This window comes from Chenopodium quinoa, unplaced genomic scaffold (assembly GCF_001683475.1).
Source record: "Chenopodium quinoa cultivar QQ74 unplaced genomic scaffold, ASM168347v1, whole genome shotgun sequence".
Lineage (NCBI taxonomy): Eukaryota > Viridiplantae > Streptophyta > Magnoliopsida > Caryophyllales > Amaranthaceae > Chenopodium > Chenopodium quinoa.
The window spans coordinates 352,621-365,768 of record NW_018744830.1 but is presented as its reverse complement, the minus strand read 5'-3'; the positions used below and the strand labels follow the sequence as shown (position 1 = coordinate 365,768).

The 13,148-nt window shown below is 36.8% G+C and overlaps 2 protein-coding genes and 1 non-coding gene across 5 annotated transcripts; 2 read left to right on the top strand and 1 right to left on the bottom strand.

Annotated features, from left to right (window-relative positions):
* Positions 1–744: 744 nt before the first annotated feature.
* Positions 745–3,664, top strand: LOC110704314 (late embryogenesis abundant protein ECP63-like). Of its 2 annotated transcripts, XM_021882104.1 has the most exons (4): positions 745–2,244; positions 2,879–2,994; positions 3,093–3,327; positions 3,361–3,664. In XM_021882104.1, exons 1-4 carry the CDS (start codon positions 1,150–1,152, stop codon positions 3,376–3,378), a joined length of 1,464 nt encoding a protein of 487 aa, XP_021737796.1. In that variant the 5' UTR covers positions 745–1,149; the 3' UTR covers positions 3,379–3,664. The 2 variants fall into 2 exon arrangements, with proteins under 2 accessions (XP_021737796.1, XP_021737795.1); XM_021882103.1 differs by having other exon boundaries at positions 747–2,244; positions 3,093–3,664.
* A 1,061-nt stretch (positions 3,665–4,725) lies between these two features.
* TRNAE-UUC lies at positions 4,726–4,797 on the top strand. Its single transcript has one exon. It is a non-coding gene; the product is annotated as a tRNA-Glu (tRNA).
* A 1,261-nt stretch (positions 4,798–6,058) lies between these two features.
* On the bottom strand, positions 6,059–11,373 carry LOC110704313 (sulfite exporter TauE/SafE family protein 4-like). 2 transcript variants are annotated; one of them, XM_021882101.1, is made up of 12 exons: positions 10,914–11,373; positions 10,627–10,786; positions 10,153–10,353; positions 9,924–9,985; positions 9,753–9,801; positions 9,601–9,656; positions 8,436–8,522; positions 8,287–8,337; positions 7,899–8,138; positions 6,999–7,092; positions 6,586–6,726; positions 6,059–6,458 (listed from the first exon to the last, which is right to left on the bottom strand). In XM_021882101.1, exons 1-12 carry the CDS (start codon positions 11,070–11,072, stop codon positions 6,376–6,378), a joined length of 1,383 nt encoding a protein of 460 aa, XP_021737793.1. In that variant the 5' UTR covers positions 11,073–11,373; the 3' UTR covers positions 6,059–6,375. The 2 variants fall into 2 exon arrangements, with proteins under 2 accessions (XP_021737793.1, XP_021737794.1); XM_021882102.1 differs by lacking the exon at positions 8,436–8,522.
* Between the last annotated feature and the right edge of the window lie 1,775 nt (positions 11,374–13,148).

The window sequence follows — 13,148 nt, the reverse complement described above, 5'->3', positions numbered from 1 at the left end:
GAATATTCCTCACAAAACTTTTTCGGTGACCGACGTACTATTTGGCACATATTGTACAAAAGATAGTACTGCTAATAGTAAATATTAATGTTCGTATTATTTTGCACACACCGTTAATAGTTGGTATTATTTTAAGCCAATTTTCTTATAATTTATGTACAAACCTGACCTTTTTATGTAACAATAATTTTTTTTAAAACAAGAAATTTTGAAGAAAAGTCTTTTAATAATATGTTATATATCAAGCATTCTTGTTAGTTTCACCTTTACTAGTATGTAATGTAAAAAATTTTAAGCTTTTTTAATTAAAAAAAATACACATATTCTTATTTTGGTAAATTTATGGTTTTTGCCTTTTTGGTCACACACGAAAGAAAAAAAAATAAAAAATTATTATCTTAAAATTAGGTAACTTTTATATGAACTTATTTTTGCTACACTTATCTTGAGATTATCTAAACATATAATCTCTATTGAAAATAAGATGAATGAAATATAGGCCCTATTCTTTTGAGCTGCTCTGCACTACTCTGCTCTGCTTAAAAATAATAATTAATATTTATGTTTAGATAATTATAATAGTAATAGTAATAATTATAATTATATAAATTTGCATCGGGTTTTCTTTAAATCGGATCGAATCAAATTAAACGGGTCAGTTTTCTGCACCTCTAAAGCTGATCTTCTAATCAATTGATCAAATGGAATAAAAAATAATGGTGATGCTTGGTTCCAAAAACGTAAAAGGTGTAAAATGACAACTACTCTAATTTCCCAAATAAACAAATGAAGAAAGGATTACTACGGGCACACTTGTCGAACTCATCCCAAAACCCTTTTGATTTGGTTTCTTCGACTTCACTATTTTATCATATGTTCGTTTCATTTCATATCTCGATCTGCATGGGTTTGACGTCGTGTCACCTCCTCCTCACTCTCTCCCTGTCACGTGTCCACCTTCTTCCTTCTCCCTCCACGCGTCCTTTCCTCTTCATCCTAACCTCCTCCTTCCTCACTCTTATATCACCTCCTCGTTCTTTTAACATCAAAATCAAATTCAACAAAAAAAAACAAAAGAAAGAAAAGAAAGGAAAATTTCATTCTAAGTTGAACAAAATCTCTTGAGAAATTATAGTATAACACACAAAAATGGCAAGCAGGAAGGTAGAGAAGGCGGAGGGGGCGGCGAGGTACGCCGCCGATGAGCTCAAGTCAGAGAGGGAAGCAAAGGAAACCCAGCCGAATCAAGATCAGCAAGTTCGGAAAGATTACTACACTGATGAAACCAACTACCAACAACAACAAAATAGGCCGGGGATAATCTCCTCGGTGATCGGCGCGATCGGGAGCACGTATGAGCACGCGAAGGAGGCTGTTGCTGGGAAGACTCATGATGCTGCTGAGAAGACTAAGGAGAGTGCTGCGTATACTTCTGAGAAGATGAAGGAGACTGAGAGGGATGCTGCTGTTCGTGCTCGGGAGGATGCCGCGTTGGCGAGGGAAGGGAGGGATAATGCTGCTGAGAGTTTGAGGCAGACGAAGGATGCTACTGTTGGGAAGACTAAGGATGCTGCGGGTTATGTCGCGGATAAGACTGTCCAGGCGAAGGATGTTACTGTTGGGAAGACTAAGGATGCTGCGGGTTATGTCGCTGATAGGGCTAAAGGGGCGAAGGATGCTACTGTTGACACGGCTGTGCAGGCGAAGGATGTGACTGTTGGGAAGACTAAGGATGCTGCGGGTTATGTGGCGGATAAGGCTAGAGGGGCGAAGGATGTGACTGTTGATACGGCCGTGCAGGCGAAGGATGCTACTGTAGGGAAGACTAAGGATGCTGCGGGTTATGTGGCGGATAAGAGTAAGGAGGCGAAGGATGTTGCTGCTGAGAAAGCTAGGATAGCGGCGAATAAGACAGGGGAGGTGAAAGACAGGACAATGGAGACGGCCGGGGAGTACACGGATTACACTGCTGAGAAGGCTGTGGAAGGGAAGGATGCTACTGTTGGGAAGCTGACTGAGTTGAAGGATTCTGCTGCTGATGTTGCGAAAAGGGCGATGGGTTTCTTGTCTTTGAAGAAAGATGAGACTGCGGAGAAGGCGAGTGAGACTGCTGATGCTACTGTGCAGAAGACGAAGGAGACGGCAGAGGCGGCCAAAGAGAAAGGGAGGGAGACTATGGAATCCGCTAAGCAGACCGCGAATGCTGCTAAGAACAAGACGTGGCAGAAGAAAGAGGAAGCCAAGGTGAGAATTCGGTTGTCCTCTCTCTAATTCTCTGCATAATAAGTACAGTAATTCTGAATTAGCTAGTCTGTCAGTAGTACATAATTTGTTTGTGGGTATAGTATGTTTTAATTAGACTTGTATCTCAAATAATGTAGCAGTTTCTAAGGTTAAATAAAATGTTATAACTTTTTAGATCAAGATGACTAGTCATATTTTTTTAATTGCATATATATATTCCTTTACATTCTTCCTTCAATTGCATTGCTTCTTATTCATCATACAAGTTTAAGTTTAGCTGTCTAGTAGTATTATTAGCTGATCAATTGCGGAAATTTCGATAGCAGTAGTACAAATCAATGTGAATAGCATATGTAGTTGGGTACATTTTATTTTTTATTTAGAAATTGATTGCGAAAATTTAGTTGCTGTATTACATTCTTGATATTAGATTTTGAGCATAGCCGTAGAACATGTGATTATATATGAAGTGCAGCTGTGCAGTATTACATGTATAAGATGTAAATTTGCAAGAATTACTTTGAACTTGTAGTGAGCAATCGATATTTATTTAGTGATAATTTGATATTTTTAGCGTGGATTTTATTAGATGTGCTCATAAAAATAATGATATATGATTATATTTCATGAGCAGGATGCTTACAAGGCTACAGAAGAGGATGCAACAAGGAAAAGGGAAGAAATGAGGGTAGAAAAGCTGAGGGAGAAGGGCTATGATATGCAAGATGATAACCGCGATGCGGCACTGAGGTAGTGCTTAATCAGGATACAATTTGTACAACAATGTAAAGATTAGAAATTAAATTGATCGATCATATAACTGATGAGTATTCTTTTGTATAAAACAGGGGAGAGGATGCCAAGAACAATATACTAGGGGCAATAGGTGGTTTAACAGATGCTATGAAGAGCAAGCTTTCAGTGCCAAGTGAAGAGGAGAAACGAAGGACACAGGGCAGGGGCGGCGATGAGAAGATCGTAGCAGTGACTGTTGAGGAGTCGCGACCTGGAGCAGCTGCGGATCTTCTGAAGGCGGCTGATCAGATAACCGGGCAGAGTTACACCCCTAATGATGTTGGGAAGATGGGGGAGGAAGGGACCGGCTTCCCCGGGAAGCCAGGACGTCGCCGTTGATTGAGCTAGCAATGGGTGGACATAATATAACAAGACTATAATAGGTGAATATGACCATGCATGGTTTTTGTTGGCCGGTCTATCTGTTAGCTGTTTTCTGGTCATATTTGATCTTTTGTTACACCTAGCTTTTGAAACTTATATTATGTTGTAAGTTCATTTTGGTTCTTATATAAATTATCATCTTACTTGTATGTTTTGGCTTTTTATTAAGAAGGTAGGAAATGGCTTTTATAAAGTCCTTTGTATTTTGGTTTCTTGATAATGAATTGAATCTTTTTCATAATCAAGGTAGTCCCGTCTTTTAATGATTTAATCTACATTGTGCAACACTCATAGCCAATGCCAAGTGGCAACATGGCCTTTTAACTTTCTGCCACTAATCATTTTTTGTTACATACAGAATATTGATGAAATGAATGCTATGAATATGATTGTGAATACATACAAATATCGAAAATTGTAGTGACCTAAATTTGCCAGATTCAACACTCAATTACACAGATTACCATCTTGGAAATAGCTTGAAGTAATATGCTAGGTACAAATGGAGATTGAGACATATTATCAATGTTCGGGTTGGGTTACTCAGGTAGCGGGTTAAAACGGATTTATTTGGCTAGTAAGTCGAATATAGAGACTTAGAGAGAGAAACACCCCCCCCCCCCTAAATCTAATGTCCTCTCCAAAATTTGATTCCTTTTCGTTTTTCACTTCTACCATTTCTTGCTTCTTGGATTTGAAAATTAATTGATTGGTTTAGTTAATTATTTGTTCGGTTCAAATCCTATCAATTTGTAATTGGGGATGGGTTAGGTTACCTCATCATTTCGGTGTTATGGTTGACGACCATTAACCAAATAAGATACTTCCTCCGTCCCAGTATAACTGACATAACTTCTATTTTTGTCCGTCTCAGAGTGACATTTTTAAATATAGTATGGGACTACTAATTAAAAACTATTTTCCTCTATTTTTCCATAGCCCACTAATTTTTGGAAAGCAATTTCATTCACTCAAAAATTAAAAAGAAATCTTTTAATGTAAACATAAATATATTAATGGTCTTACTCAAAGTTTTCTTAAACTATGTATCCATCTCAATGTCCTAGATATTTTGGGACGGAGGAAGTATGTTGGGGTTGTAAACTTGTAATCTAGTTGAGTCTTAGATTTAGTTAAATGCTTACAGATACACAAGCACAAGCAACCAAGGGTGAACCCTGTCCAAAACATCAAAAAAAGAGACTCAATTATGTACAAACTTGGAAAGGATTCGATTCTTGATCTGGGTGGGAACGTTGGGTTGTGGTTGAGTATAAATTGTAACAAAAATAAAACATCAATTCCGATGTCGTCCAGCGGTTAGGATATCTGGCTTTCACCCAGGAGACCCGGGTTCGATTCCCGGCATCGGAATCGTTTTTTTTTTTTTTAAATATTTTTGTTGATTTTATATGATTGCATAATACTGCATTGGAGATCATGATAATATTCATATGATAATCTTGTTTTTGTGAATAATATAATCTTAATATAAGTTGGAGCCTTGTATTTTAATTTTGTTGTGAAATCAAATTACTACGAGTACATTTTATTTTTTTTTTGACTAAAGTTAAATTGACATTATAGTATGGTTATATAACTTTATGTAACCGCTTATTAATAAAAAAAAAAAAAAAAAAACTTGTTATTCATGTCTTACCTTCAATAATGTGGTGGCGAAGATTCATTGAAAGTTGCAAGTAGGGAAATTTGTTTGGTAATTTGGTTGACAATAAGGTAAAAATGGAGAACTTATGAATTCATAAATATCAAAACCTCTCACAAAACATGAAAAATTAAATTACCCATAGGCCACATTTCCTTGGTTACTTAAAAATTCATATGAATATTACTTTTATGACAACCAAACAATTAATGACCATTATTTCTTAGTAATTCTAGGAAGGAAATAATTTTCTATGAAATGTAACTTACTATGAGAATTTTTTTTTTTTTTTTTGGTGTTCTACCCGGTTCACCCTTTGGGCTAATACGGATTCGGGGATCAGTTCTGGATGGTTAGATTAAAATCCCCTTCCAATTGTTGTTGCGGGGGATCGAACACGCGGTCCTCCCTATCAAGTGCAGTCCCAATCACCACTGCACCAACAGCCAATTGATAGAATTAAATTTTCATGTCAACCAAAAAACAAGCACTAAATTTGTATTTTCAAAAAAGATAATATGGAGTCTATAAAGTATAATCAATACCGCAAAATACAACTCTCCTTATAAATACGGCAATAATTTGCCATTTATTTAGGGGGCTTAACACACGAGATCTCAACATGGAAATTAATCCCTCGCTAAATAGCCGATGATAGGGAAGCGCTTATACGTTTATACCTAATCAATTACTTGTACTATTAAATGCCTTTTATAGATGGCTTCCTGCAGTTTCTATAAGCAGGAACTTCATAACATTTTACATGCGCAATCTCACCCAAGACTTGCTCCATCAAATGATTAGCATCTCAGTCGAGTTCTTACATTGCTATGTAACGAGGGTTTCTTGATCCTCAGTTCCCTTGGCCCATGTGATGGCAAACGATGCCAGGAGACGCTAATCGCACACTGCGCAATTGAATTATAGGGATACAAAAAATAAAAACTTGACTCACCATACAAATGTAAATCAGTAAAAAAAAGAGGGCTGCAAAGATGTGATATATGAGTCAATATGACTAATTTCATAAGAAGCTGATTACAATCAAACTTTAGCTATACTAAAGACTACTAATAGTGTCAACTAGTAGCTGACACTCAGATCAAACAAGAATACCCTTTATTGATTCACAGCAATGATCTGGGTAGTTCGTCAACAAGACATTGACCAACATTTTCGCATTGCTTTACATACTAACCACGCCGACTAATAATGATTCGATTTTGCATCTGTTCAAATTTAATTTTAAAATAATTCAGTTTGTACAGCCATGAACTCATTCACGATCATTGATTCGAGCAGAAATCCAGAAAACCCATGAACTCGTGATCATTTATCATCTGAATGCTCTTCTCAATCCCAATCACTCCTGCACAAATTAAATTTCAGAAGATAGAAGGGGAAAGAGCAATATGTTACAATAACAAGATGATTAACAGTATATACGTAGTATAAAGAATTAAGGTTTGAATTGCGTTACTGAAAGAAGAAATTACCCATTGTCAAAGCACTGGCAAAAATAACACCGGAGAGGATGAAGACAATGAGGGAAGCTCGCTTAAGGAAAGCAACTAGCTTCCTCACAAAATATTGTCCCCAGAAGCCAGCCATAAGAGAAACCGACATGAGGTACAAGGCTGCAAGGAATTTTGTATCATTATACAAGAGCATCGGACCACAAAACCAGATAAAGAATCTAGTAGTGAATAGGTCAAGTTATCATTGAAAGCCAAGGTAGGTTTTAGAAGAATTCTTTTTAGCATAAATTGGCATATGCTGCATTCTATCCTTTTACACAATCGACAGCAGTATTTCAGAAGTTAAAACGACTCTAAAATAATGGTCCAACTGAAGAATATGCCCAATAGATGTAAACGAAACGTATGATAAGATTAGACAAGGATAATACCAAATGTGAATGGGAACCTATGGAGAAAGTAGAACTCCACCACAGACAAGGACGACGAGAAGAGCATCACAAAAGTTGCTGTTGCACTAGCCACCTATTACAAAAGAAACCAAAATTGAATTGGAAAAAAAAAAAAAAAGAGAGAGAGAGAAAATTCAGATCAAAGGATTAAGTCCACAAATTTGCTCCAAGTATCCGTAATCTCAACAATGCTATTATGTTCCAACTTGACCACTTACTAATTTTTGGATATTTACGGTTTAACTAACACAAAAATGTTTCATAAGTAACAACATATGGATACTGGTGTGAAAGTACAATTCTGGTAAAATATATCCACAAGAACTACAACTTTGACAAGGTTTCATCAAAATGGGCATCACACTTGGCATCACTATTAGAGTATTCACATGTATAGACAGGATACAAAAAAGATCACAAACCGAATTTAAAAAAAAAAAGGTCTATAATTATGGGACAAATACATAGTAAAGGGAGGAGCATTTTTGTTTACTTGTAACAGTAAATACTATAAATTGACATATGACCAATTAGACAATAACCCTTCCGAGTAGGTCAATTTATCACCACAAGATAAAAAAAATTCAAAAAAAAATAAATTGACGAGACATATTAAAGGAAATTTTGAGAAAACTGGAATAAGTTGACAACTAGTCCAATTTAGGCCTATTATGCCACAAACCACATGGGCTCATGGTACTTCATATAAGAGTCAAACAGAATCAATCAGACATATGCAAAGAGATAATTACTTTTTTTTCTTAGACAAAATTAATAATTATGTCTATTAGACTATAATAGATACTATTCCTACATTGATTTGATTATCAACTTTTACACATAATAAGACAATAATGATTATTGATGATTGATACATACCTGAGGAATTACACCAATTTCAAGAAGCAGTGGGCCCAGGATGAACCCGCCTCCAGATCCAAGAAGACCACCAACAGTGCCTCCAAGAAGACCACAAAGTGCACAAAAGGATAGAGTGATGGGTGTAAATTCAATGGAAGCTTCACAAACAGATTCAGTGTTACCAGCTATCTTCCTTTTCTTCCCTTCTTCATATAATTTAAGTGCTTCATAACCAAAAACTCCGAAAGCTACAGGAAACTGCGGAAACAAGCCCAATTATTAAAAAAGAACCATATAAAAGGAAATCTAGTACAAAATGGTTTTTTGTATTTTGGAGGTGTGAGGCTTTAGACAAGCAGCACATGGACAAACATGTTATGCCGTAGAGATGGAGGTGGATGAATACCTGGACAAGAGTAAGCACCCAATACCACGTGGAACAGGCTGCAATATCATTCTGTTGAACAAATTATTAATTTTCATTAGCCATGGTGCCCATGGATCGTATAGGAAGTTTGCAACTAAAACACTAAGCACAATGAAGAAGTAGCTTGCCTTGAGGATTTGAAAGAGCACAAAAGCAACCCATAAAATAGTCAGCAGTAGTAATTTTTTCCATTTTAGATTAGAGGACATAGTTTGCTGCACATAAATGGATCATATTAGGAATATATTGTTCAATCAACAGTACATTGTTCAATAACAATATTATAAGTGGTCATTTGGTTGTGCACAGGAAGAAGTTACAAGTTGAGAGAGAACTATTTAGGGGCCGTTTGGTTCACAGAAGAGAATCGGAATGAAATGAACAACGTGAATGAAATGGAATGGAATGGCAAAGTGGAAAATTTGGAAGGTTGTTTGTTACAAAAACCAGGGAATCATTCCCTCCACCACAGCACCACCACCACAGCGCAGCTCCGACCGCCGCCGAACCCTCACAGAACTCCGCCAACCGTCGCCGACCCATCCCCGACCGTCGCCGACCATCCAGCCCCCATCGCCGACCGTCGAACTCCCTCCCCGATGCTCCAGCCCCCCTCCCCGATGCTCGAACTCCCTCGCCGACAGTCGCGCCCCCCTCGCCGACGGTCGCTGACCCCTCGCCGACCCTCCAGCCCCCTCGCCGACGGTCGCTGACCACCACCGACCACAGCACCACCTCGAACTCCCTCCCCGATGCTCCAGCCCCCCTCCCCAACGCTCGATCTCCCTCCTCCACCACAGCACCACATCGCCGACCACTCCCCGGTGCTCGCCGAGCCTCCCCGACCACTCCCCGGTGCTCGCCGACAGTCGCCGTCCGACCACCACCGACGTATATGGGTGTTAGTGTTAGGGTTAGGGTTAGGGTTAGGGTGGGTGGGGAATGGAATGGGAAAGTGGGGGGGGGTGGGGAATGGGGAAGAGGGGTTTTGGGGTATTTTGAAAAATGAAATGGGGGAATGATTGAGGGAAAAAGTGGCAAATAAACAGGTTGAAAGGGAATTATTCCCATTCCCTTTCCTGAAACCAGCGAACCAAACGCACCCTTAATAGTCTACTTATATAAAAAACTTGCCCAACTTGTAACACTTCATGTGTTTTAAAAAACAAAACTCCCTACTTATGTTTTCTAGTGTTGTTCTATGTCAACCAAACCACTGCCACTAATAATCACACTTAAGAGAACAGTAAATCAACAAAAATATAAGCCAAGTAAGAACATATTTTGACTAACCATGAGTGATTTTTCTTCCCTAGGGGATAAAGGCTCATATTCTGTGTCGATAAGGACTGCAAATAAACAAACAAGCAAGACACCTCTTAAGATAAGAAAATCATTAAATCCGTTAAATAATTGATTACTATATGTTGTTAGTTATTACTCACGTTCACCACGAGAGTTAACAAAAGTATCTCTCTGCTTTGCCAATTCTTTCTGCAAAGTTAAAAAGAATAAATTATCTAACAGATCTTCTTAGAATAACTAAAAGTCAAAAACTGCATCTCACTTTGATAAATTAATCACAATTAAGCTGAACAAACAAATTAATTAGTTACATTCAAAAGAGTCTCCTCTTTCCACATAATTATCCCCCTACAGAACGATCTTGATGACGTGCCTGAAAAGCGCAACAACGGATTACACAAGTAATCTATCAATATTTAACCAAACATTGACCAAAAATCTAATCATTAAAACATAAACAAGACAACAAATGGAATATTAACGCATATTAATCAAGTAAAATATAAACATAAAATATTAATAGGATTAGTAGGTACAAACCTAAGAAGAGAATTATGATGAGAATTGTAATAAGCCAGTAAGGAAAAACAACACTCAAAGCAACTCCAATAGTGATACCAAGCATAAGCATAGGCTGAAAAAGGAGTGCCAATTCATAATCCAAAATTGGGACATCTTTTGATGGGTGTTGTACTCTTAGATTGTACCAAACTGATGATGCTGATGCTGCCATTATCATACCTACTCACCAAATTTACCAACCAAAGATACACATATCAGAACATGCAGGACAAACATCAGAAAAACCCATCAATACCACTCCAACTATAGCTTGGGTGCAAAAACCGGACCATTACCTAATATAATAATTAGTGTTACCCTATACGGGTATACACCCGCTTTAGGTGGTGTTACCCCACGTACAAAATCTATAGTTGGTGTTGTATAGGCCAATTTTTCCGAAATTTATTAATACAATCAAAAGACACACAAAAATAGCAATAAAAATTGTACATTTAGAAAGAGCAGCAGCAGATTTAGTATCAAACCCAACAATTAATGTAAGCATTGGAACAAATATGCCACCACCACCAACCCCACCAACGGTTCCAAATGCTGAACCCAGAAATCCAATTAATGTTGCAACCACAATTCTCCATCCAAATTCCAATTCCTACAAAATTGAATTAAACCCACAAAAACCCATGAATATTATCACCCAAATATCAATTCTAAATAACAAAATCCAAAAAAAAAAAAAAAATAGCGAAAAAAAATAAATTAAAAAACAGGGGACATACAGGCCACACTCTCTGGGTGTCGGAAAGTGCAGAATTAAGCGACGAAAGATTGGAATTTTGATGAAATTGTCTTCGTTGGTAATGAGTGACGAAAATTACAGAAGAAATAGCCACAGAAAAGGCTGATATTAGATACAAAACCAACCCTTTTGTAGCCATTTATTTCTGGATTTGAAGAACAGAAAGAAAAATCCCAAGAATTTCAGTTCTATCTCTAAAAATTCTGAGAGATTTTTGTGTTTTTTTTTATTTTTTTAAATTTTTTATTTGGAGGTTACGTTGCTGTCAATTTGTTAATTAGTGTAGCATTATATGAAGAATTTAAAGAAGAGAATGTGAAGTTGTGAAGAAAAGAGCAAGGTTTTATAGATGAGGAGTCGGAAGTACCCCAGATGCTTATTACTAAGGAAGTGAAAAAATATTGGGAATTTTTTACATGAAAGGGATCTTGTTTTTACATTTTTACAGGGTTTGGTACAAAGAATCTATTTTTAGGAAAGGAATCATGATTTTTAGGTAATTATTATTTTTATTTTGGAATTATATGAGTGCCTAAATATGGGAATGGGGGATTTGGGTATCTTTTTAACCTTATTGCAATAGTAAGTGTCTAAAAGGGTCTATGAATCTTATTATTGGTTAATTTTGACTATTATTAATATGAACTTAAGGGTTCACATAAAATGATATTCTAATCTAATTGCGGTGTAGTTGTTTTGATTAGGGTTTGTAATAGAGATGTCAATAAGGTGAGTCTAATCAAAAGCTGCCCCACGATCTAGGTTAGATGGGAATAAGAAAAAAAATATACCAACATGGGTGATGGGGCAGAATGAGATATTAGGTCATACTTGCAGTGGCGGTTTTTCAGGAATTTTTCCTTATGGGTTCGAATTCTTTATACACATGTAATGAAATCAAGAAACATGATCCAAAATACAAATTAAAACTAATAGTTTGGGTGTGCACCCACCACTTGGCTACGGGAGATAACACTATTATTATGTGCATAATGATGTATATAAGTAGATTTTGTTTTTAGGTGAACTGATCAAAATTTTTCGGATTGAACCTATACTGGAGCCGCCACTGCATACTTGCCTACCTGCCTGTCTAGGGATGTCAGTGAGGCAGATCAAATAGGAGACTCGCCCTACTTGAGGTGGGGATGGGTCCTGATTTTGAGGGTGGTGGGGTAGGAATGGGGATAATAATAATCATACCCGCCATGTGTGATTGGGCGAGTCGCATAATGAATTTTAGATTTTTATGTTGCACCCGCCCCATATCCCTATCCATATATTTAAATAACTATAAAGTAAAATATAGTAATATATATATATATATATATATATATATATATATATATATATATAATATTTTGTAATAAGCTAATTGTGCAATAAAGGAAAACAATTGTGTGTTGTTAACTTATTAAAGTGGCCAAATTTATTTATTTTTTTTATTGTTTTTGTAATTTATATGGAGTAGTATGTATTCTTGTATTTTGGAGGCAGGGATTAACTGGGTGGTAAGGCGAGGATTAGGTGCATGGATGTGGATAGCCAAATGAGGGAGGGAGCAAGGATAGTTTTGGATCTATACCCGCAGATGAGATGGGGATGGCGATTAAATTGTTAGGCGAGGATGCAGATGGGAAGGCCAACATATGCCCCATTGATATCTTGAACTATAACCTGGTGCACACACAACCAAAAGAAATATTGTTCTTGTGATAAAGTATCATCATTCTATATCTCCATTGCTTGTAAAACCAATGAAATGATAAAATTGTATGTGTGAGTGAAAATGCGAAATAGTGGTTGTAAACACAAATTTCAAATATACAAGTAGTAGATTTAAACTAAAATGAAACAAAGTTAATTATATTATTTTGAGAATTCTTGGTAAAATGTAACACCCCAAATCTCCCTCTACGTAAATATTATATTTCTACGTATATATACAAATACCGTAGAGATGGAGTTGGGCGTATTACCGCTATGTGAAAACGTAAGGCTTATTAAATTACTCAAATCGCAACGGGAAATAACTTAATTTTATTAATAATAATAAAAGTAACCACACCAATTGTTGTTTCAAAATACTCCAATAAAGGCTTGTCCAGTCATAAATAAAATTAACTCCTAACTATGTGATTCCATCCCGACTCTAGTATGCGCACGAACAACTCCACACCTGAAATCAAGACTGCTTACCAATAATGGTAAACAG

What these genes read in the sequence shown, in the direction of transcription:
- LOC110704313 (XM_021882101.1), bottom strand. Translation starts at nt 11,072, where the DNA reads ATGGCTACAAAAGGGTTGGTTTTGTATCTAATATCAGCCTTTTCTGTG. An exon ending in AAGAGGAGACTCTTTTGAAT is followed by an intron (nt 9,802 to 9,923) that starts GTAACTAATTAA and finishes TTAACTTTGCAG; the next exon opens with AAAGAATTGGCAAAGCAGAG. An exon ending in TGCTCTTTCAAATCCTCAAG is followed by an intron (nt 8,338 to 8,435) that starts GCAAGCTACTTC and finishes TTTGTTCAACAG; the next exon opens with AATGATATTGCAGCCTGTTC.
- LOC110704314 (XM_021882103.1), top strand. Translation starts at nt 1,150, where the DNA reads ATGGCAAGCAGGAAGGTAGAGAAGGCGGAGGGGGCGGCGAGGTACGCC. An exon ending in AGAAGAAAGAGGAAGCCAAG is followed by an intron (nt 2,245 to 2,878) that starts GTGAGAATTCGG and finishes TTTCATGAGCAG; the next exon opens with GATGCTTACAAGGCTACAGA. An exon ending in AACCGCGATGCGGCACTGAG is followed by an intron (nt 2,995 to 3,092) that starts GTAGTGCTTAAT and finishes TGTATAAAACAG; the next exon opens with GGGAGAGGATGCCAAGAACA.